This window comes from Callospermophilus lateralis, chromosome 4, assembly GCF_048772815.1.
Source record: "Callospermophilus lateralis isolate mCalLat2 chromosome 4, mCalLat2.hap1, whole genome shotgun sequence".
Classification (NCBI taxonomy): Eukaryota; Metazoa; Chordata; class Mammalia; order Rodentia; family Sciuridae; genus Callospermophilus; species Callospermophilus lateralis.
Window position 1 is genome coordinate 151,227,175 of NC_135308.1, and position 26,391 is coordinate 151,253,565.

A 26,391-nucleotide genomic window follows, 5' to 3' on the forward strand; every position below is an offset into this window, starting at 1 on the left:
GGACATTATTATCCAAAGTACATGTATGAAGACACAAATTGATGTGAATATACTTTGTATACAACCTAGGAAAAAAAAAAAAGAAAATGTACTAGAGATCCCTTGTACAGCAACGTCAATACTGTGCACACTACTGAACAGTAGTGCACTGAACAATACACTTACAATGGTAAATTTTGCTACGTGTTTTCCACAATTTAAAAAATAAATTTAAGAAAAAAAGTGCAGAGGAGGGCAGCTTCATGCTATGCTCTTCATGTTCGAATTCGTTTAAATAAATAGAGCGTCGCCAGCTCTAACGACGATGACAGTACCTCAATCAGCATCAACCTTGCTTTTCCCAAAGAGGGAACCTCCTCCTTGCGCTAGGTGTCACGCTCGCCCGGCCGCCCCTCGCCCCGCCCTAACCCCGCCCACAGCTTGGTTTAATCCAATCACAGCCGCGGCTCCGCCCCCTCGACTGTGCCTCTTTCCTGCATCCGGGCTCTTTCTTGCAGGCCGGCTGGGAAAGCATGGAGGTCCAAGGTGAGCTTAGCGCCAGCCCCAGCTCAAGCTGTTCGTCGTCCGCCCGGAACTGCTCGGGGGCCTCAGTGTCCAGCGAGTTGCTGACAGCGGGGAGCGATGGCCGAGGAGGTGAGGGGCCGGTGGCGGCGGCGTGGGGCGCGCACGTGCGGCGGAGGACCCCCGGGGACCGTGCGAGGCCGCGGCGGGGCTGGGGCTGGCGCGGGCGGTTCTGTTCCGCTAGACAGTGGGCGTCCACGCTGCAGAGCGCAGCGGCGGGGCTCCTCGGGTGCCTCCAAGCTGGGGCGCAAAGCGGAGCGAGGGCGACGGGTATGGCTGTCTGGGTCCGAGCACTTGCTGGTCGGGGAAGCTGGTGTTCAGACACTGCGCTCCTCCTCCTCCACGCACAGAGCTGTCCCAGCGCCGCGCTCTTGGAGGGAGACGTGCACAGAATTTCAGACACTAACATAGAATTAAAGGATGGCTTCGAATCCTGGTTCCACAGTGGGACTTCTAGGAGACTTATTTACCTTCTCCAAACCTCGGCGTTCACTTTTCGAGAATGGAGGTGGTAGTACCAGTAGAATTTCTGTGAGCAGGAGGAGAATGCATAAAAGGGCCTGCGATTGTTCTTAGTAGGTAGAAGAAAAGATTTTCTTCTAGCTTGGAGAAAAGATGAGAATCCAGAGCATGAGAAGGAGCTATAGTGACAGTGATAGCCAAAGCTCGTGTAGTGCTTGCTATACCTCAGAGTTTAATACTGAACAAATTTAATACTGCACGAAACTGAGCAGAAGGTTCTCTTGTTTTCTCCATTTTATAGGTGAGCAAGTTGAGGCATGGTGTGCATACAGATAAAAAACCAGATCATTAAAGAATACATCTGAAGGGATTGTGGCTGGAAGGTAGCAAACCTGTGATGTGATTTCAAGTAGTCTGGGTGCAGCTCTGCTTCTAACTCTAATCCAATGACTAGTCCTTAAGTAGTAAATATTCAGTGGGTATTTCTTTAACTCTGCTTTGAGGATGAACAGGATTTTTGTACCAGAGAGTGAATAGATTTTCCAGGTATTAGAAATGGTGTGTAAATCCAGTAGCTGGGGAAGCTGAGGCAGGAAGATTGCAAGTTCAGGGTCAGCCTGAGCAAATTAGCAAGATCCTGTCTCAAAATAAAAAGGATTGGGGATGTAGCTCAGTGGTAGAGCACCCCTGGGTTCAATCCCCAGTATCACCAAAAAAAAAAAAAAAAAAAGGAAAGAACAAAAATAATATATATATAGAGAAAAAGAAATAGTGTGCAAAGCCTTGAGTTTTAAAAGTTCTGTTCTCGGAGCTCTCATGGGCTAGAAAGTTAGGTTGACTGGAGGAATAGTGAGTGAGAAAGCTCAAAAGGTGGAACAGGAAACAAAATTTCCCTGAAGAGCTGCTTTGCCTAGCTTGGGCATCTCTGAAGAAGTAACCAGGTAAGCATATTTTACAAATGAAGAAACAAATGCTCCAAGTTGGCTGATTTTACAGACTTAGAAACTATTTCTGGCTTTACTCAACTAATATTATACTTGGTGCTGTTTCCTCTATCATTGCAGGCTCGCATTTGTGCACTGATGCATTTCTGACCTAGAAAAATGGAGTTCAATGTGCATTTATTACTCATAGGTATAATAATAGGGATGAAGGAGACAGGCTTAAGAAAGGAAATACACACACAGTCAAAATGTACTGAAACTCAGAGTGCCTTTTTTTACATTGCAAGAGATTGAACCCAGGGCCTTGAATATGCTAGGCAAGCACTCTTTCACTGAGCTACACCCCTAAACCTCAGTCCCTGTTATTTTTATTATACTATAGTTAATCAGTTTCTATGTTTTTCAGGTATATGGGACAGGTTACTCATCAACTCCAAGCCTAACTCCAGAAAGGCCTCCACTCTTCAGACAGTTCGGATAGAGAGGAGTCCGTGTAAGTACCTCATTCCCTGTCTTGGGCTAAGAATGCCAAAGTTTGTCTAATTAAGATGTTATTTGATGGGGCTGTCTCTTCATAAGTCAGACAACAAGCCACAAAGTCCAGTAGAATAAGTCCTATTGTAAAATCAATATACAAGGATAAAATTTCTTGTATCATTCCCCTGCCTTAAGCTGACTTTCCTATAAAGCTACTTGAGGTATGAATTTTTGGAAGCCAAAACCAATTATTGTTGATAGTGGGGTGTGCTGATCTGCCCCCACAATCCTGGCACTTGGAGGCTGAGGCCCAGGGATCACTTGAGTCCAGGAGACCAACCTGGGCAGCATAGGAAGACCTACACTCAAAAAAGAAACCAACAAAAACTAATTGTTACTGGTACCATGTCACATGCCTCTAATCCCAGATACCTGGGAGGCCAAGGCAGGAGGATTTCAAGTTAGAGCCCACCTTGGATATATTAGCAAAACCCTGTTTAAATTTTTTTAAAAAACAACAACAGTGGTTAGCTTAATGGTAGGATGCTTGTCTACCATGGGAGAAATTGCTGGTGCTGCAAAAAAAAATTTTTTTAAATTATGGTTAATCTGCATATTATTTTTTTAAGAAAGCCCCATGACATCCCTCAATTGGACACAGGTACTTAAATGGTAAATGTTGCTTATAGTATGACATAACCAAGCCAGTTCTGTTTATTAATTATTCTATATTATTATAGTGCACATTTATAAGTTTGTTCAGCATTCACTTTTCAAATGGCTCCTACATAATAGTCAATGTCTGTTAATTCAGATGTCAAATATTTAATGAAAAGAATGTAAATGATGCAGGAGGTTATTGCATCTATAAATTAAGAAATCATGAATACTCCAAAAACTGAACCATTCCATGCACTGAATTTATAGTAGCTAAAATGACTGCATGGTAGCTTTTTGTTCAAATTTTGTGTAGACGTAGGTTTTCATTTTGGGAAGGTGCGTACTTAGAAGTGAAATTGTCCAATTGTTTGCTTAAATTCATCTTTCATTTTGCATTCCTGAAAGCAGGGTAAGAGGGTTTAGTTAGTTGCTGCATATCCTCACCAACATTGAGTGTAGTCTATTCTATTGTGTGTGTAATGGTATTGGTTTGTGGGTTTTTGTTTTGTTTTTTTAATTTTGAGACAGGATCTTGCCAAGTTACTGAGACTGGCCTTGAATTGCAGTCTTCCTGCCTCAGCCTTTTGAATATCTGGGATTACAGATGTGTACCACCATACTCAGCAAGCATCTTTTCATGTGTTACTGTTTAAATGTTTTTGGTGAACTATTGGTTAAAATCTTCAGTCCATTTAAAATATACTACCTTATTGATAAAACACCATTTTTTATAGTGGAGGTCTGTTGGTGATGACTTTGCTAGCCTTTGTTTTATTGTTTTTATGCTTTAAAAAAGAATTTTTAAAATTTTTTTTGGCAATACTGGGGATTGAACCCAGGTGTGCTCTACCACTGAGTCACATCCTAGCCCTTTTTATGTTTTATTTTGAGACAAGGTCTCCCTGAGTTGCTTAGGGTCTCCCTAAATTGCTGAGGTTGGCCTTGAACTTAAAATTGTCCTGCCTCAGCCTCCCAAGTTGCTGGGATTACCAGCATGTGCCACTGTGCCTGACTTCTCTGGCTGCTTTTAAGATTTTCCTCACCATTGGTTTTCGTCCACTTGATGATGTGCTCCATGGTTTTTCTTGTGATTCTGGAGTGTGGAGATTCATTGACCTTATTGGATCTGTGGGGTTAGGGTTCTTATCCTATTTGGGGAAATTTTCACTTTTTTCTTCCAATATTTTTCTCTGCCCCTCTTCCTCTCTTGCCTTTCCTCGAGAAATACACATTTTGCCAATTGAAGTTGCCCCATGAATCTTTAATACCTTTTAATTTTTTTTAGTCTTACTCTTTGTTTTATTTTGGATAATTTCTGTTGCTGTACATTCAAGTTCACTAATCTTCATTATTGTCTAATCTGTTAATCCTGAATCGGATATTATAGTTTCCTTCTCCACACGTTCAGTTTGGGTCCTTTTATCTTTTATTCTTTCCTCATTGTGTTTTGTTTGCTTTGTTGAGTGTATACAGTATATTTATGGTAGCTATTTTAACATTCTTGTTGTCGTCAGTGTCATTGCTGGTTATTTGCATGTTTGGAAATTGTGTGTGTGTGTGTGTAATTGATGATTGAACCCAGGGCCTCACACATGCTATGGGGGTGCTCTACCTATGAGCTATGTCCCTAGCCCATTTAAAATTTTTATGTATTTTATTTATTTGTTCATTTGTTTATGTTTTTTTTTTTTTTTTTAAGTCCTGGGTATTGAACCCTGAGTCTCCCATGTGGTGGGCAACCACTCTACTACTGAATTATAACCTCTGCCCTTTTTTCTTTCTTTTCTTTTCTTTTTTTTTTTGGGGGGGGGCGGGGGGAGACTGGGTCTCACTGAATTGTCTTGCCTAGAACTTGCATCCTCGTGCCTCCACTTCTCCAGTAGGTGAGATTACAGGCATGCATATGGCAGAAATATTTGTCTTCTGAGAATGATTCAGGCTGAATATGTTGGTACTTATTTTGCTCCACTTGATTTGTTAGTTAAAAAGCAGAGCTGGGTGTGAGAGCATACACAAGCAGTCCCAGCAACTCTGGAGGCTGAGGCAGGAGGATTGCAAGTTTGAGGCCAGTCTTAGCTACTTAGTGAGGTCCTAAGCAACTTAGACCCTGTCTCAGAAAATAAAAAGGGCTGGTGTTATAGCTCAGTGCTAAAGTGCCTCTGGGTTCAATCTCCAGTACCAAACAACCAAAAATAGAAGAAGATCCTGCCTGTGATAATACATTTGAATGTTTAGACACGGAAATACCTTGATTTTTATCTGTAGTTTCTCTCTGTATCTGAAAGGGGAGGAAAAAAACAGTTATTCCATATTCAGGATGTGCCAGGCTGTGTGTGTGTGCATGGTCTCTTCTTCTGTCTACTGGATATTTTAGTCATCTGTCATATAGCCCTAGTAGTGGCTTAATGAGTTTTGAGAGTCTGTTATGGGAATAGTTTTGCTAGGCCTCTTTTGAGATACAAAGACATTAAATACCCCTTGTTTGTTGACTCCTCTATATTTATCCGAGTGCCTGGCAGTTATCACACCTCTATCAGAGGAGCACGCTCAGGTGTTGAGTGGTAAAACCATATTTATCAGTTAGCACTCTTTTTTAAACAGATATAACATTTTTTATACCTTTATTTTATTTATTCATTTTTATGTGGTGCCAAGGATTGAACCCAGTGCCATGTGGATGCTAGGCAAGCACTCTACCACTGAGTCACATCCCCAGCCCCTAGTTTTTTTTTTTTGTTTTTTTTAATGTAGTGCCGGGGATCTAACCCAGTGCCCCATGCATGCTAGGCAAGTGCTCTACCGCTCAGCCCTAGCCCTAGCCCCAGCCCCCAGTTAGCACTCTTGATTGCAGGTGAGGGAAACACGGCTCACATTGTCTAAATAAAGAAAGAAATTATGTTGGCTTATATTACTGGGGTAAAAGAACCCAGGGGCAGCAATTTCAAGCATATCTGGATCCTGGGACTCCGTGTCCTGAGGGGCCTGTGGCTCTGTATCTTTAAGCTCTGCTTTTGTAGGTGTTGGCCTGGATCTAGAGCAGGCTCAACCCTCTCTGTGGCAAGTTGTCTGCTCTGTTGGAAAGTTGAGCCTCTTGTTCAGCTGCTCCCCGAGTCAGTCACTCAGAATGTTTCTTGACAGTTCAGACACCACAGTCTGATGAGGTTTTAGCCCAACTAGAGTGGTGCATCTCTGTGTGCCACCAAACAGTGGCCCAGGTGTGGAATTGTAGGCATGTGTAGGAGGAGAGATGAGTGACTGACAGTAACACAGGCTTAAAGGGAAGATCAGTAAAAGGGGAGTGGATATTGGCAGGCAGTGACAGTCATTGCTTACTTAACTTGCTTAAGGTAAGTTAGGAGGCAGAGCTGGAATAAGTCAGTAACAGCGACAGTCTCATCGTAAGCCTCAGAACCTGGCATACTTAACTGTTATGGCATTGTCTCCTTACTCAAGTACTTTAGAATGCCATCCTTTCAGGAGTTAGTAATGCTGGGGTTGTGTGAGGAATAGAAATAAAATATTTGAGCCAGGCATAGTGGTGCACACCTGTAATCCCAGCTACTCAGGAGACTGAGGTAGGAGGGTTGCAAGTTTGAGACCAGCAAGTTAGCACGACCCTGTCTCAAAATAATAATATAAGGGCTGGGGTTAGAGCTCAATGGTAGAGTGCTTATCTAGCATGTGGAATGCCCTTTTCAATCCCAGTACTGCAAAACAATTTTTCTTTTTAAAGAAATAATTAGTTGCTGAATTGTGTAGTCCTGCTGCTTTCAGTGGCTTGGTGTGAAGATCATAAGATCATTACCAGCTGGGGCAACTTAGACTTTGTCTCAAAATAAAATTTAGGGCTGGAGTTGTGGCTCAGTGGTAGAGCGCTTGCTTCCTTGTAAGCGTGAGGCACTGGGTTTTATCCCCAGCACCACATAAAACAAACTAAATAAACAAAATAAAGATATTGTGTCCATCTACAATTAAAAAATATTTAAAAAAATAAAATTGAAAAAACAGCTGGGGGGATGGGGATGTGGCTCAAGTGGTGGCGCGCTCGCCTGGCATGCGTGTGGCCCGGGTTCGATCCTCAGCACCACATACAAACAAAGATGTTGTGTCCGCAGATAACCAAAAAATAAATATTAAAATTCTCTCTCTCTCTCTCTCTCTCTCTCTCTCTCTCTCTCCCCCCCCCACTCTCTCTTAAAAAAAAAAAAAAGAAAGAAAAAACAGCTGGGGATGTAATAACTCAGTGGTAAAGTGCTTGCCTAGCATATGTGAGTCTCTGGGTTCGAATCCTAGTACTGGGGGAAAAATAATTCAGAAGTGAATAGAGGTTTTTGACATGGAAACATTGAATGATTAATTATTACTATTCAATGCAGATGAATTTACAGAGAATCCTGGATTTTGAATTTACTAACATGAATGTTGCTATGCCATTTTCTCTCTCCATAGTGTTAGACCAAGTTCAGAACTTTCTCCCCCAGATGGCCCAGGCAAATGAAAAACTACGGAAAGAAATGGCTGCTGCTCCACCTGGTCGGTTCAATATCGAGAGTCTTGATGGGACTCTCGGGAAAGTGATACAGATGGTAAGTGTGCTTTGCCTTCATTTCATACAGTGAAATCAGCATGTGCCTTGTCACCTAAAAGTCAGAGTGAGAACTTGCCCACTGAATCTTTTTTGGGGGAGCAGGAACCAGAGATTGAACTCAGGGGCACTTGGCCACTGAGCCACATCCACAGCCCTATTTTGTATTTTATTTAGAGACAGGGTCTCACCGAGTTGTTTAGCGTCTTGCTTTTGCTGAGGCTGGCTCTGAACTCACCATCCTCCTGTCTCTGCTTCCAAGCCACCAGAGAGCAAGCACACTCGTTCCCAATACTGCGTAGGAACTTAGACATCTTATGGTGCATTCACCAGTCTGAGCTTCTGTGGGTGGAGCTTAGGGATTTAGTCATGTGGAGTCACTGGTGGGCTTTTTCAAGTCAAATATTACATTTGTTAACTTGAAGCATTAATTTGTCCTAGCTGATTTGATTTTTTCCCAAAAGAGGCAATTATAATCTGATTCAATGAGTGTGTGGAAATAAATGATGTGCTTATAAGAAATGATCGATCCCATAAGCTTCCAGTGAAATTGCCCCATTTGTACTCATTCCGTGGCCACCTGGAATTCCCTTTGTAACACTAGTGTCTGAACAGAGCTGGCAGCACGGTTAATAGCATCCATTCATCAGCAAATCCGGTTCAGGTTCAGGACTGCTTCAGAATAGATCCCTCCAAGCACTCTGTGTAGCCTCCACAGCTACCTCTCTTCGTCCAGGTAATAGGGTTTCTCCTGAACCACTGCAGTAATTTCCTAACAGGGCTTCCTGCTTCTGCTCTTTTCTCCCTGGGGTCTGTTCTTCTCACAGTGTGTGGCACACAGTTTAGCCCCTGAGGCCTTCCCCGTAGTGTTCCTAATAACTTGGAAATCCTTCCCAGGGCTCGGTGATCCAGCCCTCCAGCTCACTCTCTCTGACCTTACCTTCTTCACAGCCCCTTGTCTGCTGCGCTCTGGCTCCAGTGTCATTGCTCCAGGGCTTCTCCTGCGTGACTTTCTATAATGTGTGTGTCTACATTTCTGCATCTTGACTCATCTCTTCTCAATTGTCACCTCATCAGGAGAACTTCCCTGGATCTTGCCCTATTTTATCTTTCTCTGTTTTCACTACCCTGCACTCTGCTTTATATGTATTTGTTTGTTTCCTTTCTTTCCCTTCTAGAACGGGGGTCAGTAAACATTTTCTATAAGAGGCCAGATGGGTAAATACTTTGGGCTCTATGGGCCATTCTTATTCTTAGTTCATAAGCTGAGCAAAAGTGGGTAGCAGGTAGGGTTTGGCCTTCAGGTTATAATTTGCTGGTCTCTGCTGAAAAATGAAGGCATGGGTTTTGTTTTGATTTTGTGTTGTTGAATCTCTAGAATCTAGTGGGATACCTGGCTCATGTTAATATTTAAATGAAGGGATGTTAAATGTGTCCAGGATATGTAGAGTAGGAGACCTTTTAGACCTTAATATCAGTCATCATTCTGGTGGATCTTAGCAACTGAAAATATGATAGTGCCATGTTCTATTAAAAACATTTCTTACCCTTTGTGCATGTTTTTTTTTTTTTTAGCAAAGCTTTATAAATTTTTTATGAAATAATTTTCTCACCTGATATATTTTGCAGGATGTGGCCTTATTTGAGATGGATCACTCAGATTCAAAAGAAATGGACAGTTCAGAGGAGAGTTCACAAGAGAGTTCAGAGGACAGTTCAGAATCTGAGGATGAAGATGACAGCATCTCGTCTGAAGTTACCGTAGATAACATTAAGCTTCCTAATTCAGAAGGTGGAAAAGGCAAGATTGAAGTGTTGGACAGTCCAGCAAGTAAAAAAAAGAAACAGTGAAGAAATTGATCTGAAAAGAAACAGGTGGTGTATATCTGCTAATTCTGTGAAAAAGAATGTGGTTCACTGGCTGTTTTACATTTCTGAAGCTGATAGTGTTCTTATGTGTTGAAAGAAAAACTTTAGACGAAGTTAATGGTTTATTTGTGCAAAGAAGAGTTCATGAATGGGGTAGCTTTCAAAATGGAAAGGAGGAGGTTCAGAGAACTCCAGTCTAGTGATGGCTGACACGAAATAACAGAAATGACTTGATTGGTGACAGTGAGGCATTTTTCTCATTTGGACATGTTTAAAAGGAAAACTTTTGCTGGGCTTGATGGTACACACCAGTAATCCCACTGACGAGAGTCTGAGGCAGGAGGATCACAAGTTCAAGGCCAGCCTCAGCAACTGATCGAGGCCCTGAGAAATGTGAGACCCTGTTTCAATAAATAAATAAATAAATAAAAAGGGCTGAGGATGTAGTTCAGTGGTAAAGCCCCTGAGTTCAATCCCCAATACCCTCCCCAAATAAAATAAAAGGAAAATTTTTAGATAAATTTAATGGTTTATTTGAGCAAAGAACAATGCATGAGTTGAGAAGTACTGAAAATGGAAAGGGATTCAAAAAGCTCTGCTCTGTAGTGAGGGCAGATGTGGAAATAGAACGCAGAAATAACTTGATTGGCTACAGTGAGGCTTTTGCATTATTTGGACAAGTTCTAAAGCTCAGCTGTTTGTTTGGCTGAAACTGTTATTTGTAGAAAGCCCTCCTCCCAAATTAGGTTTCAGTTTATTTCTGGACGGAGGTAATGTGCTCATTACATAAGATCTCAGAGTACTGGAGACAACCTCAGGATAGTGGCCTCTTGCTTATTTAATTTAGCATATGTGACATCCGGTGTGTTTTGTTTCTCAGAGAGACCAAAGCTAGCCCTTGAAGATTTGTGATATATAACATTTCTGCATTTTCCAATGCTACACTGAGATTTTATCTTGTACTAAAGAGATTTGGTGTTTGGAAAGCTTAACTTTGTGTATGATGATGATTGACATCTTTCTTCAGTATGGGTTTCTAGAAATAACAGATTTATTTTAAAGTAAAAATACAAATTGTCAGTTTGTTTCTATTTTAAATTACCTCATGGATAAAACAACCCAGGTTTTCTGTAGGTCACCCTGGTGTTACAGTTGATGCTGCTGCTGAGTGGCCATCATTGTCCCTCTCCCAACTCACATTGAGGCCGTGGGACACAAAAAGACAAGCCTCTTTTTCCTCAAGTGACTTGGGTCATATCTTCTAGTTGTTGAAGGTACTGCCCACTCGAGGGTCAGAGGGAGTTGACATCAAGTTTGCTACCTGTAGAAAGAAGGGAGCGAGTACAGTGTCTTCACATGAGCAGATGTCTCTCTCCAAGTGTCCCTTGGGTTGGTGACCAAGCTGGGCATCCCCCTCAAGGTCTCCCAAGGTAGGTCCTGACTAGTGGCCACTGACTGCCGCCTCTGTGCCTTGCTCAGGAATCTCGGCTCTGCAGTGCCCATCCCCAGTCTTTATCTCAGATTTTTCAGTATTTTACCTAATACTGTCCCGGAAGACCTCGTTGATAGTGGGCAAAGGGAGGGAGCGTGGCCTTTGCTTGCTCCCACACAGTGCCAGTCAGGGATTGCCTGGCTCAGGGAATAGTGTCTCCAGGTGGGGTCGTGGTAAAAACAAATGGTGGCTAAGATCAGGCGGTCACCCCTGGACACATGGTGTCTGAGTACCCTGACCTCAAAGGGAGGCGGCCCAGATCCGTTCCCATTACCAGGGTCCAGGCCGGCAGATAACAGTGAGACGTGCGAAGCTCCTGTAGGGCAGGGGTTCATTTTCCCACAGCCGGGAGCCACAGGAGTGAGTCCCAGGGAGGACAAGGGCCCACCTCCTCTCTGCCTCTCCATGTGCCCTTTGAATAAATTGCAGAGGCCCCTGTCCCGCGGGTTCGTGGCGTTGATGGTCATTGTGCCACAGGAGGTGAAGCCTGCCCTGTCCCTGTGTGCTAAAACCCGTGAACTCAGACTGCCTCAGCCTGATTGTTCCCCTATCCTTTTCCCACTTTAGACAGTCAGTCCTTCCGCTTCAGGGTGAAGTCCTCTTTTGTTCTTTACTTTCTGTCAAAGGCTCCTCCCCTTCCCGCTGGCCCGTTGCTCTCCTGCACACTCCCGTGTGACTGCTCTGGAGCAGAGCGCCTGGCCCGCCGGCCCGTTCCCCCACACATGCTTTGCCTGCTCTCCCGCCCTGTGTGATCGCCATCCTGCTGGCCTGCCCCTACAGGCTGGTGGCTTCCTTCGAGGGCTCTGCCCTCCGTCCTGCCTCTCTCCACCTTCCCGTGAGGCTGCCCCTCTGAGGTGGTGGACCTGATCAGGGCTCCCCCTTTGCTCCCTCACGCTCCATGGCGCTCCCGCTCCAGGGCTCCCCAGCTGTGCCCGCTGAGTGGGGCGGGACCTGGGACTGTAAGGGTCCAGCGAAACGTCGGAGGGAGAGACCACAAGAGACCGGCTCCATGCAATTGGCAGAAGGGGTTTTATTGATTCAGCATGCTGAGGCTCCAGGCTCACTCAGGAAGATAGAGCAGCCCAGAGCCCCGAGCAGAGGTCAGGCAGAGCTTAAGTACACTTTTTGGAGAGGGGGGGGGGGCTTTGCATACATCAGAACAAATCATCATGAGGCGCGGGAAAATTGAACAACAACTCTGAGACCTGGTTAGTACATTTACTGGCGGGAACAGATTGGACGGGGGTGATTGGTTACTTTTAAGCAGGATGAACATTTAAACTGATTGGTTCTGGGGCCCGAGGTGCCTACGTGCCAGCTTCACAGAACCCCAAGTGATTAGACAACCAGAGGAGTCAGAATATTTACTGGGCAGCTCAGGTATTGTCCTAACAGCTACCGAGATTACAGGTTCCGGGGGTAGCAGAGGAATTTAACAATACTTAATCTTTTACTCTTTAACCCAAGCCCTGCAGTTAGAAACTTCACAATGTCTGGTCCTTTACACTTTAACTCTGGCTCTGCGGCTTAGAATCAGCTTAGAAATTTTACCTTTACAGGACCTGGGACCTGGGACCTGGGAGTGGCGGGTGGGTGAGTAGCCTGTCATTTAGTCAGTATTTTTGCCACGTGATGAAAGGACCCAACCAGGGCAGCTGTAGAGGAGCAAAGGTGTATCTGGGGCTCAGGGTTTCAGAGGTGTTAGTCCACGGCAGGCCAGCTCCATTCCTGGTGCCGAGGTGAGGCAGGACACCCTGGCCGAGGAGTGTGGCCGAGGAGAGCAGCTCACACGGCCATCAGTCAGCGGAGCCTCCACTGGCCAGATACAGACACACCCCGGGGCCACGCCGCCGCTTCAGACCCCTCAGGTAATCCAGGGGGGTGATTCACTGATTGGGTGGAGACTCACAGCCCATCATTTCTCTGAATCTTCTTGAACTGTCTCACAGGTGAGACACCTCACATCCAAACCATAACATGTAAATGACCCCAGAGGGGACATGAAGGACATTCTACCTCTCCCTGTCAGGAATGGATCCCAGAGCAGGCTCCTGCCCCTCCCGTGTGCTCCCCTGGAGCTGGGCCTGGTGGAGGGCAGCGATTTCCAAGCTCACACAGAGGAGCCCCCTGCTGGAGAAAGCGTGCATTGGAGAGCCCGTGTGTGGCCACTTAGATTGCCATTTTCCATAACCCTGCTTGGGTGGTGCCACCCTCTTCTCTGTAGAGCCAGTGCCAGGCAGTTGTCAGGCTTACCTTAAATGCCTATAGAAAATGGATTGAATCACACTCCAGCTCCTCAGTTTCTGTCCCTTTACCCATTTCCTCTGGTCCTCGGAGGCCTATTTGTTGTGTGACCCCTCCTTTTCTGTCTTGCGCCTCGAGGCAGGGAGGGTGGAGAGCCCTCCTCTGGGTCCATCCCTTTTTCCCTCCCTCTTCCTGTGGCCTTGGTAATGTCTGTACTAACTCTGAGGCTGGCCTTGAATTTGCCACTCCTGCCTCAGCCTCAGTAGCTGGGTTTAGAAATTCGTTCTTGATCTTATTAAACTTTTGGGGATCTCATCTGGGGTGGACCCAACTTTTCTCAGGAAAGAGACCTGAGAATTTATGGTTGGTCTCTGAGTCTGTAGAGGTAATGGGACTTTTTCATTAGAGTTTTCAGGTTCTCTTTGATTCCTTTTCTGTCCTATTCTCAAGGGCCCAATGTGTCTTATAAATACTCAGTAGATAATCCTCAAGATTACTTCTTGTCTTTCCTGTTCGAATTTGGAACCAGCTGTGCCTCACTACATGTATGAAGGTCTGGAAACAAGTGTCTGCTGGAAAGGTCATACAGTACTTTGTGGTTCTGTAACTGAACACAGCGGTTTGCCCCTTGGCGAGTGCAAAGCCAGTAACACAACCAGGGGATAAAAAGTGGGAAGAGGTTTACTTTAGTTAAGAAAAGAGAACAGCAGGAATGAATCCTAAAGTCGTGTCTCCCTGAACTCCAGTGGCAAGAGGATTTTGTCAGGGAGACTTATAGAAACTCACACTAGAAATATTGTACTCACCTGTAGAGGCAGCACCTTCCTGAGCATCCTCAGTTCGAGATCATGCTTTTATTATCAAAGATGGTGGCCTGAATGCCACTCAGGAGGAAAACACCCAGCATTGTAGGGACATTATAATGAGCAGAGTTTACTCTGGCACGTAGTGGAGGGACTGAGTGGCTTTGGCTAGTTTAAACCAGTTCCTTGTGTTTTGATCCCTGGGGGTCTTATCTGAAATTAAATAACAACTTGAAGGGACTCAGCAGTCCCTTCAAGTATCTTCTTTCCCTACAAGTGCAGATGGTTGCCCCTAAAAGTTCGTACTTAGTAGCAAACAATACCAGACAAAAAACTGAAGAATTATTAAGGACCTCCAGTGCATCCCCCTTGGAAGTTCTGTCACGGTGTGAAGAGTATCCGTCAGCTTTACTACTTAGCATAGTAGGTGGTACACAATAGGCACTGTCAACAAGTGAGTCAGCGGACGGTGTGCAGGACATTGTGAGCGCTGGTAGACTGTTCTGGGTAGGGCAGTATGAAGGTGTAACTTCACACTGAAATATCCTAAGAGAAGTAGACTAAGTGGCCAGGGAAGAGACTGGTCAGTGTAAAATCCTCACACTCCTCTCCTGCTCTGGCTGTCGGGTGACTCAACTGTGCTTCCTGTGCAGTGAAGGGTGGCAACTAAATACGTCCTCTAAACATTCTTATGAGATGCTGGAGAAAAAAAGAAAACACAAAAATTTAGTACACGGTAAGGATGTTATTTCAGTTAAGTATAAAATGGATGAATTATTCTTAGATTGTCAGGATAAGCTGTTTAAAAAGAGGTCTGATTCTAGCTTCATGTGCCAAGATCAATTATATATGGATTAAATATTTAAATGTAAGAAAATCTATAAGGGTGAATACCACAGCATGGTCATATTTAATAATATAATTGGAAAGGTTTTTTTGTTTTTAGCATAACCTCAAAGCGGGATATTACAAATGAGAACAGAAAATTCATACAAATAAATATTAAAACCTAGTGAATTCCAAAGAAATTTCAAAGGCAAGGATAAACCAGGGAAAGTATTTTTTTAAAAATATTTGATTAGTTGCTGATGGATATTTATTTATTTATTTATTTATTTATGGTGCTGAGGATCTAGCCTAGTGCCTCACTCATGCCAGGCAAGTGCTATACCCCTGAGCCACAACCCCAGTCTCTGAGGAAAGTATTTGTACATGTGACAAAGAATGAGTGTTTTAAATGTGTAATGGGCTATTACAGATTAGGGGGATAAAATAATATTTCTGTAGTGAGAAGATGATAGGACATAAACAAGTAATTCACAGAAAAAGAGTTCAACTTGTTAAACACAAGATGTGCAAATAAAATCAAGTATTTTTTGTTTTGTTTTGTTTTTGTTCTAGCATGGGGATTGAACCCAGGGGCCTTGTGTAGGCTAGGAAAGTGCTCTGCCAGTAGTCTCCATCTCAGCCCCAAGACGTTCTTTACCTGTCAGACTGGCAGACTGTGGAGCTGGCATTTCTGAGCCCATTCTGTACTTGGCACTGTTGCTCGTGTTTCCATTTTAAGAGTCAACACTACTCACACAGAAGTAAAAATTCTTTGAAGCATGTGTTTCATGTTTGTTGACTTCATTCTGTGGAAGACACACCTTTATTAAAATGTTGTTTTTGTGGGCCGTTTCCCTCAGTCTGTGGAAAGTCAGTCTCTTGTACTTTGGTTTGTCCAGCCTGCAGCTTGCTCTGATAGGAGACGATGGCAGCCATTCCAATAGTTCTCTTCCTACAAAGGTGAATGAAACTTTCTCTTCCCACTTGTGAAGCACCTACTGCCTTTCAGAGGTTCCCTGACAACCATAAGTCAGGAAATTAGGCTGAATGGTCTTGGATGTGACATTTTCATTCTAAATGAATATCCCAAGCAGTGATATTTTAATTGTGTATAAAATATGGTACTTAATTAAAAAAAAAAAAAGAAGAAGAAGCAGCAGCTATGTTGCAAAGTATTGTGTGTTATTGTGTCCACTAGTGTGGTAAGAATTCATGTATTTCCCTCTGCCTAGCAAGTGCCTTTCACTTGTTTGGAATTTACAGTAAGTGTACATTAAAAGATTTTTTTCCTTCTCTTTACGTAAATAAAGTAATTCGGCTTAAACATGTGTTCACAGTCCTGATTCATAATCTCAAAGAAAAAAGACAATATACGTATATGTATGTAATTCTTTTCCCATAAGTTTAATGTTGTGCTCTTTGGATTCCCCATCGTGCAGTCATGGAGCACGCTGGCCCGTTACTGGTTTGGGGTCAGTATATGATGTGAATCTTCCTGGCGAGGAGTGAGGAAAGGCTGTCAGAGTTTTGGGAAGAAGGTATGTCTCAATCCTGAAAAGGAAGCACTTAGACAATCTTTCTTCTAAAAGTTGTGTTATGAGGGATCTGTTTCCTGGAGCTCTGGTCTCACGGCCATGCATGGAGCCAGCTCTGGAGGGTAGAACCAGCAGGGACAGCAGAGAAGCAGAGGCCATCACTAAGCTTCTGCAACCAGCAACCCTGTGTACTACTCAGACTTCTTTTGTGCTGGAGTAAATTTCTTTATTGTTAAAAAAGAAAATGACTATCTCTTTATGAAAGATCATGTTTCTATCCACTTGACAGATGAGAAAACTGGCCTAGAGATGCTAAGCACATTGCTAAGGCCTCACAACACCGTGAGGAGTCAGCGGCCTGGCCACCACGGGTGCTCTAGGCATCAGGCCCCACACACACTCTGAAGCTGTCTGAATCAAGTCCCAGCCCAGCCACTTATTTCAGTTCTCCATCTTTTGTAAAGTAAAGATAATGGGATCTCCTTAATATGATATTGGAAGAGATTAATAAGTTGATACACACTGCATGCCTAGAACAGTGCTCAGTAAGTGTGAGGTGTTAGGATGCTATAAGAAAACTCCCCAGTGGACAGAGATTTGGGGAAACAGATTATAGATAGATCACTGCATTCTTTGACTCAGGAATTCCACTTTTGGAATTTATAGCAATTAAATAAGTGTGACTTTGGTCACAGATTTTTATGGAAGATTTAGTGTGACATTTAAAATAGCAAAAAAAGCGAATCTAAATGTTCAAGAATGGAAAATAAGCTGTTAAAGCCATCAAAATAGACAGAAGTGTATTTATTGGCATAGATGCTTATGATATATTGTTAATTTTAAAAGCAAGTAACAAAATTATGTTCAATTTATACTAAATACAGTTTTAAAAACCTGTTCATGGGCTGGGGCTGTAGCTCAGTGGCAGAGCACTTGCTTTGCATGTGTAAGGCACTGGGTTCAATCCTTAGCACCACATAAAAATAAAATAAAAGCATTCTGTCCAGCTACAACTACAAAAACAAACAAACAAACAAAAAACTTGTTCATTGCAAAAGTTTGGGACAGTGTCAAATATCACCTGTTGTTTATTGCTGTATGAAGAGATGGTTCTTACCTTCCCGTTTTACATATTTTTTATGTTATTTAACCACTTAAAAAAATCCACTTAAGCATTATTCATACAGAAGTTGTAAAATAACCCACCCATCATGTCTGATGTCTGTCCACCACCTTTCATAGCTTCCTTCTAGCCCAGGTTTCCCTCTGCTTTGTTTTCTTGGAGAGCAAGTGAGGAAAACCAAGTTTGGTTCCTTACCCTGGGCTGGGGCAGACAATAGCCATTGTGCTTTTTTTAAATTTTTATTTTTTTAATTGAGAAATACTTAGTGTGTACCAACTATTCCCTACCCAGGTCCTGATTTAGGCATCGGGAATAAAAATTATCTCAGCTTCATTAAGACTACCAGCTTGTTGCTGGAACACTCAATAGCTGTGTGATCTGGGCAGATTATTAAACTTCTCCATTTGAAAGCAAATATTTATTGAGCGTCTCCTACATATTAGGAGAAACAGTATTGAACAAAACACAAAGTTTATACTCTAATGGGAACATATTAGTGGTAAATACATGTCAGACAGCGATAAGTACTATGAAAACACAGCGTCAGAATAAAGAAGGTATGAGTGTAGGGTCATGTGCTATTTAAGGAAGAGTAGTCTGGGAGTGTGTCCGGAATAGGATGATATTTGAGGAGAGACCTGAAAGAAGTCAGGGGGCCTTGAGGCTGTGTGGGAGGGTTGGAGGAAGAGGTGATGCTGTGCTGGTGCCCACGCTCAGTTGTTGACCAAGTGGATCTCTTCCCAACTCCATGTTCAGAGAAGTCCGATTGGTAGCTTGAAATCCGCCCTAAAGATACCTGCAAATGCTACAAATCAGGGTTCCTGCCCCAGCCCAGAAAGACTTCTGTTAGATGGGAGAAGGGAACAGGAAGTCCAAAGGCCCCAAGATGGAAGCATGTTTATTGAGTTTGAGGAACATCAGGGCAGATCAGAACAAGAGGGAAACGGACAGCGATGGGTGGGAGCTGGCCAGAAGCCAGGTGGACAGGCCATGATGAATATGGTGGACTAAGTTATTGTAAGCAAAACGCGGGCAGAGGGGCAACACCATCCGACTTAAGCTTTAGGAAGAGCCGCTGGGAGACTTTGATAATGGTCTTGGTGTGAGAGGGTGGCAGTTGGTGATGGTGGAGGTCGTGAGAAGAGCACCTCAGTTTACTTCTTCAGATAGTGCCATGGTTAAGAGAGGTCTCCAGGATGCTTGGCGTGCCGTCGGACACACAGCAGGCCCTTGGCAGGTGACAGTGGGCAGGCACACACCTCCGGTACCAGGTGATGAATGCTGAGTTTAAGTGGGAGCCTAGTGAGCGGGGCAGCGGGGCGGAAAGGCCTAGCAGGGAGTTAGCCAAGGGAACCACCTTCACAAAGACCTGAGGACGGGGGTCAGAGGAAAATAGAAGGGCGTGGTATCCACCCTCCGCAGTTCAGGAGTTAATCAGATCATAGCTTTATCCTCTGGCTTAGCCAGATAACTGGTGATTTGAAGGAACAATGATGATTTAATTACCCAATGTGTTAATTAAGCCCCTAACTCACTGTAGATCATTGTGTTTAATTTAAATTCATTTACTAATTTTAGTAAATGAATGACTAAATGACTATGATAAACACTCAGATATAGAAACTCAAGCTCATAAGAACTTTATACAACTTGTACGAAGACAGAAGCTCTTAATCTGGGACCCACTTGTAGCCTCTGGGAGATCTGTGAATCCCTTAAAGATACTTGCAGAACGATGTGTGCACATATGAATTTGAGGGTAGAAGTGGGACAGAGGGATCTAGCTTTATCAGATTCTCATAGGAATTTGGGATTAATAACACTGCTACTGAGATTAATGCTAATTAGAGAATAAAATCTGTTCAGAAGACATTTTTGTCTACCATTCTATTATTAAAATAATTTGAAAAAATGATACTCTAAATCACATGAAATCGGTTAAAACACTTCATATAGAAGTGGTCACCTTCCAGGTGTGGTGGTGCATGCTTGTAATCCTGGCTACTCAGGAGGCAGAGGCAAGAGGATCTGGAGTTCAAGGCCAGTCTGGACAACTTCCGGAGTCCCTGTCTCAGCAAAGGAAACCCAGACAATAAAAGTGGTTGCTCATCATAATGCCTTTGTCGTTTTATTCAAATTTGCACTGTCACTTTGGGCCCAGTGTTCATTCTGACAGAACTTCTGATGGCAAATGGACTCTAGTATAATTTAAAATACCTACAGGCCACAGTTGCTCTGTTGATCATGGCAGCATCAAACTGGTATCCTTCCCTTTGAAAGTGTTTCTGCCTCTGTTTTTGTTGCTGTTTATGGATGCCTTACATTTCCTTCCTCTAGTAATAAGTAATGGCTTCTTTGAAGCCTAAGAGATAGGCATGTTCACTGAAATTGTAATTCAGAAGGAGGATTAATAGAAGTTAATTGCTCGGTCATCTTCTGGAGACTTCTGTGATTCAGGAGGTCCCCTCTTGTCACGTTAGGTCATAACTTACCACCTGACTACTTCTGACTGAAATGGGAAATTATGTGAGTACGTTGTGGGCCACGGTGGCCGCCGTTTCTTGTGGTACACTACTTGTTCAGCGTGTTGTATACGTAACTGAATCCTTGCCGTACCCCGGGAGATGGGGATTGATCTCCTCTTCTAGATACCAGACCTAGACTGGGGCATGTTGCTAGCTGACTTTCTCAGGGGCACACAGCCAGCGAGCAGCAGAACTAGTCAGTAGAAAAGTGGAAAGGAAGGTGTCCTGTGATGGACAAGGAAGCCACTGGAAGGAAAGTGACTTTCCCTGGTAGCACTGCCACTGTTCTTTGTGTGGCCTTGTCAGCATTCTGCTGTATCAGGCACTTGTTAGGATAATAGATGAGAAAAGTAGTCAAAGAATTGATGACTACTGGAAAAGGTTGTGGGGAACCAATTAGTTAACCTCTGGTTAATTAACCTCCCTCAGTGTCTTCCTAAAACAGTGATAGAGGGCAACAGCTGACCGTAGTATTTACTCTGAGCAGCACACAACACAAGGTGCACCTCTCCTCTCCCGAGTGCAGGGATTGAGCAGGGCCTCACACACTGGACTGGTCTTCTCCCACCCAGCAGCCTCCACAAACCTGACGTTTTGAGACAGGGTTTCACTACGTTGCTGAGTCTGGTCCGGAATTTGTGATGCTCCTGCCTCAGCCTCCCGGGCAGTTGGGATGACAGGTGTGTCCACCATGCCCAGCTGTGCTTTTCTTATATTGTTGCATCAAATCCTCATAATAGGGGCCCTGCGGAAGGCATTGCTATCCCTGTTTTACACATAAGGAAATTGAGGCTCAGAGAAGTTGTGTCGGTTTCCCAAAGATAGTAAGATGGTGTGATATGAATCAAGATCGGCCTTCAAAGCCTGTTTACTTTCCACTCTGTCTTATTATAAAAGTCACTTTGTAGGCTATTTAGTAAAATTTAAGCCACGTGAGGTCAAAGACCACATTATTAAATTTTGTGTATGCCTCAGAACATAATAGAGTTGTAATCCCATGTCGTATCTACTAGGTGGATCCCCAGGAAATGTTTTGGGCTGATCACCCTCCCAGTGGATTGAAAAAGAGAACATCAAAGACACAAAGAAGGATCTCACTCCAAATATGAAAAGAAAAGAAATTCCCTTCACATTCTTTATAGGATCTACTGTTCCTTGAAAGCAAAATTATAGAAAATCTTTTCAGTAACCCATAGGTTTGCTTCAGGAGTTAAAACCTGTACACACAGATTCTAATAAATGCACCTTATATCTTATAGCTGCTTGATACTGATGTTTTCAAGATGGATAGCCTCGGATAGATTAGTTTTAGAAGAGAAAATGACCTTGATATTTTAGAAATACGTATGATACATAACATTGTCAAAACCCAACACTTGTCAGCCATTTTAAGGTATAAAAGGTGTATTAGAAAATACCCAGGCATGTGTGTAAATGCCCAGACAAGTGGCCTGACCCTCTCATGGTCCATGTGCACAGGTTTGGGCTGCCGGCTGGTCTGCCTTCTTTAGCACACCAGGCTTCTCCAGTGTACGGGATTGAGAAGTGGGGCTGCCTGTCCCGGGTTTTCTGATGATGATGGCGTTGTTCTAATACTCCAGAGTCACCGTTTTGGTTTTGAGGTATTCGTTTAGAGCTTCCTCACCTACGGAAGAGAAAAGCAGTTGATGGACCAAGTTCAAAGTTGGATGTGGTACTACTGGCCTTCCAGACATGGGCATAGGTCACAAAGTAAAAGGAATGTCCCCAGACCAGCGCTTCTCAAACTTTCCGGTTCATGTGAATCAGCTGAGGACTTTCGTAAACTGTAGGTTCTGATTCAGCTACTTTGGGAGAAGGTTAGACATCCTAACTGTTCTCCATTGATGCTGCTGGTGGTCCGCAGACCACACTCTGAGTAGTGAGGGCTTAGGTCAGCTGCCAGGCCTGCTCAGAATCAGTGTTGGTTGGTCAACTTTCCTGCTTCATTTCCCTGCATAGTGATGAGTTACATCTTTTTCCTTTGTTCATATGAGATACACAGAAGTGACCAGGATACTGTGTTCTAGATTACATTAAATGAAGCAGTCTGGAGCACAGGAAAGAGTTGGGAATCATTTGTTTAACCTGATTTTAAGGGTAAGGAAAATGCAATTTTAAGCAAAAAAGAAGAAGAAGAAGAAGAAGAAGAAGAAGAAGAAGAAGAAGAAAACAGATCCTCCTACCTTTCTTCACCTGTTTCAGTTTTTGAGCTATATCATCACTGGTACCTACAGTGGCTAAGGGCAGTGGATACCATGGTAAAACTAATGAGCATGTGATTCTGGAAGCTGAGCTAAAATGAAGGCTGTCAACCTCATCCCCACATTAGAATCCCTGAGGGCCTTGGAAAACTCTTATCTCAGGTCACATACCACAGTAACTGGATCAGTATCTCTCTCTCTTTTTTTTTTTAAGGCTTTCAGATGCATCTGATCCAATGTGCAGCTAAGGTTGAGAAGCAATGAGCTAAGGGGTTTTTAATTGTGGAGAGGAAGAAACTGTTAGGCAAACTGGAATGCTTTATAGTAAAAGCTGTCAATTATCCTGTCAAAAGACAAGTGAGAAGAGTTGCCTCATTTCACAATAAAAATTTCCCAAGTGTTCCACCGTGCTTTGGATCCAGGGATAAAAGCCAGAGAGAAGACGTGGGGCAGGGAAGCCTTTGCCTTCACCCACTTTTATGGCTACAAATAACATTGCTGAAAATCATCAGGAAAGAGAAAATGTAAAAAATACCCCAAATGAACCAAACTTAAATTTAAGATGGTGATTTTACTAAATCACAAATGTTTTCTATTCTGAAACATGTCTGACTGGAGATTTGAGAGGTGGAATCCACAGCCAAACTACCTGCCTTTTAATTCTCTCTGCTGTTGCCTGGCAGTGTGACTTTTGACAACTCACCTATCTTCTCTGAACCCCATTTCCCTAAACTGTGCAATGTTATCATAATAGTACCTATCTCCTTGAGCTGCTGTGACAATTGCTTATACTCAAGAGGTAAAGTACTTAGAATAGGACCTGTCACAAACTTAGCTCCCAGTCTACTGTTTGAAAGGTGAATTACATTTTAGGCTTTTTACAAACTCTAAATCTGAGCTCTTGGACTTCCAGCAAACCTGCCAGTTACAGTGTTGACTCTGAAAGACTGCCAGCCAGCTCCGAGACAGGCTTTATTTTTGGAGCTAGCTAGCTATTATCACCCTCCACCCATTTTCCTTTCTTGGTTCTGTTGAGCCCCACAAAAGCCCAACCAAGTTCATGGTGAATGTTAGATTTTTTAAAATTAACATATTTTAGCTAAAAAATGTTTTTTTAGAAAAAAAAGATTACCTTCCCTCACAGTTTGTGTCTTTTTTTTTCTATAAGTGTGTTATGTTCATAAAGCATGCTGAACGTTAAAAAAAATAAATAAATCAGTACCTTTATAAACCCAGATCTAACTGCCACGAGGGAGACGCCCTTCAAACAACACTCAAGAGTTGCATAAAACACAGGGCAGGGTTTTCTGTGATGTAGCAACACAGGGCTGTGTAGGATAAAAGTAAAGCCACGGGGCTGCGGCTGGGGCTCAGACGTGGCGCTAGCCTCGCACAGGAGAGGCACTCGGTCTGATCCCCAGCATCACATAAAAGTAAGTAAATAAAATGAAGATAACCGTGTCCATCTACAATTCTAAAAAATATTAAAAGAAAATAAAAAAGCAGAGCCAGACACACCTAAGTCTTTTCCGAAGCCAGACTGTTTCACTCCACCAAACGGGGCCGCCACGTCTGTCTTGTTGTACGTGTTGATGAACACGGTCCCCGCCTCGAGTTTGTCACTCACGTACATGGCTTTGTTGATGTCTCTTGTGAAAACCCCGGAGGCCAAGCCGTACTCTGTGTTGTTGGCTCTCTGCAGGACACCGTCGATGTCCCTGCGAGGGTGGTCAGGAAGACAGGAAGCTTCATTACATGAGAAGCAAAACACTCTCCTTGGACACCCTAGAAGTTTTCCTCTCTGAGGAGAAATGGGGATCCGTCACTGCCACCTGCTTACATTACAGGTGAGATATCTAAGCTCACGTGGAAACTGGGCCTCAATGTGACAACTCTAGTTTAACTGGGCTTTGCATCCATATCTGAAATCTGACCTGAAGTCATCTCTGTGACTTTGTGACAATGGTGTCATCCCTGACCCCCTCGGCCTCCCCTCTCCTTGAGCCCCGTGTCCAGATTTTCTGAGTAACCCCCCTTTCCTTCCATCTCTTCAGAATCTGCACACACAGCTGAAGTCCCCGTCACGCCTCCCGAGGCCTTTCCGAATCCCACACAGGCAGCAGGGTGGTGGCTCCGTGGGCTGGCTCTGTGACAACCCGCCTGGGGCAATGTGATGAAATGGCAAAAGCAGTGGTCTCAGTGTCATGGGATGACGTGAGCTAAGAGTGCCCAGAGCACACTACGTGGCCAGCGGAAGTCAGCTATGACCAGGGAGCCGACTCCTCCCAGCCCAGCGCTATGGAAGCACAAACCGCAGGGCTGGTTTAACCCCTGGTTTGCCATTTGAAAACTGGAAGACAGAAGCTCCCCAAGGCAAGGATAACTATGCTTTGTATTTCTTTATACTGTGATGTCACTTCATGTGAGAGTGAACTCTGCCTTGGTTCCAGGCACGCGCCTGGAATCTCAGCACCTCTGGAGGCTGAGGCAGGAGGATTTCAAGTTCAAAACCAGCCTCAGCAATATAGTGAGGCCCTGTCTCAAAATAAAAAAAGAACTTTGGATGTAGCTCGGAGTTTAAGCACCCCAGGGTTTAATCCCCAGTAGCAAAAACCAAAAAACTGAACAGATGAACTCCATGTCATATGCTTATTTAGTAAAATAGGAAGACAAGAAGCAAAACACTGAAAAGCAAAACACCGAAAAACATGGAATATTTCATCTATAAAATGTAGGCAGGTGGCAGTGACGTGTTCCCATTTCTACATAGAGAGGAAAACTTCTAGGGTGTCCAAGGAGAGTGTTAAGAAGTCTGGTTATTTTCCTGTCTTTCCACTCTGAATACAGCTGATCTTTGGTGTCTGAGGGGCATTAGTTTCAGGACTCCTGCAGGTACCAAAATCTGTGGAAGCTCAAGTCCTTTACAAAATAATGCAGTATTTGCACCTGACCCATGCACATTATTCCGTTCATCCCATACACTATATAGAAGTTTGTGGAGTTTTTTTGTTTGTTTGTTTTGCGATGCTAGGAATTGAACCTAGGGCCTCATGCATGCCAGACAAGTGCTCTACCACTGACCTACACCTCGAACCTCCTCCCGTATACTTTGAATCATCTCTAAATTACTTACAATATCTTATAGAACATAAATGCTGTGTAAATATCTGTTATTCTTTGTGGAATAATGATGAAAGTCTGTACATGTTCATTACAGATGCAGATTTTTCTCTCTGTGATGCTAGGGATTGAACCCAGGCCCTAGTTCATGCTGGGTAGGTGCTCTACCACTGAGTTACTTCCTCAGCACTTTTAAAAATTCTTATTTTGAGGCAGGGTCTGGCTAAGTTGCCCTGCCTGGCCTTGAACTTGTGATTTTCTTGCCTCAGCCTCCAAAGTAGTTGGAAGTAGAGGTTTCTACCACAACACTTGGCCAGAAGCAGTTTAAAAAGAAATTTCAGCCGGGCACAGTAGCATATGCCTGTAATCCCAGCGGCTTTCGAGGCTGAGGCAGGAGGATCGCAAGTTCAAAGCCAGTCTTAGCAAGTGAGGTCCTAAGAAACTCAGTGAGATCCTGTCTGCAGATAAAATACAAAAAAAGGGCTCAGGATGTGGCTCAGTGGCTGAGTGCCCCCGAGTTCAATACCCGATATCCAGTAAATAAATAAATACAATTTATTTTCCATCTGAGGTTGTCTGAATTGCAGATATAGAATCGTTGCATATGGAGGGCCAACTCTGTGTACACCGCCAATAAGAGGAGACATGAATCTGCTCTAAGAGCCCAGTTCTATCGTGCCTTCCATGGTGTATCTCCCCTTATTCAGTGTGGTCCTAATGGTTAAAAATGCATGCATTTTCTACAACACAGCCAGTAGATGAAGCAAGTGTTTCATCTGATGCTCCATCAAAGAAACAGAATTTGTTCCAGAACCACAGGAAAAATAAGTCGTGCTGCATTTATTGAGAGACAGCACAGGTTTCAACATGGTGCCTTCCAGAGGGATTTTCAAAGATCATCTTGACTCTCTCTAATTTCAAACTTGCACTGGTTTTAAGCT

General features: G+C 43.6%; 2 protein-coding genes across 5 annotated transcripts in view; one reads left to right on the forward strand and one right to left on the reverse strand.

Annotated features, from left to right (window-relative positions):
* Positions 1-503: 503 nt before the first annotated feature.
* Nopchap1 (NOP protein chaperone 1) lies at positions 504-21,656 on the forward strand. 4 transcript variants are annotated; one of them, XM_076855048.2, is made up of 5 exons: positions 504-633; positions 2,374-2,460; positions 7,554-7,690; positions 9,319-9,564; positions 21,588-21,656. In XM_076855048.2, the coding sequence occupies exons 1-4, from the start codon at positions 513-515 to the stop codon at positions 9,538-9,540; spliced, it is 567 nt and encodes a 188-aa protein (XP_076711163.1). In that variant the 5' UTR covers positions 504-512; the 3' UTR covers positions 9,541-9,564; positions 21,588-21,656. The 4 variants fall into 4 exon arrangements, with proteins under 4 accessions (XP_076711163.1, XP_076711164.1, XP_076711162.1 ...); XM_076855049.2 differs by lacking the exon at positions 21,588-21,656 and adding an exon at positions 21,122-21,182; XM_076855047.2 differs by lacking the exon at positions 21,588-21,656 and adding an exon at positions 10,824-12,156.
* Aldh1l2 (aldehyde dehydrogenase 1 family member L2) overlaps positions 21,316-26,391 on the reverse strand; it is a 53,515-nt gene continuing 48,439 nt past the window's right edge. The window contains exons 22-23 of the mRNA XM_077109274.1: positions 23,849-24,048; positions 21,316-21,753 (exon numbers count right to left, since the gene is read on the reverse strand). Of these exons, the coding sequence (XP_076965389.1) occupies positions 21,698-21,753; positions 23,849-24,048 (256 nt within the window). The 3' untranslated portion in view covers positions 21,316-21,697. The remainder of the gene's footprint in view (positions 21,754-23,848; positions 24,049-26,391) is intronic.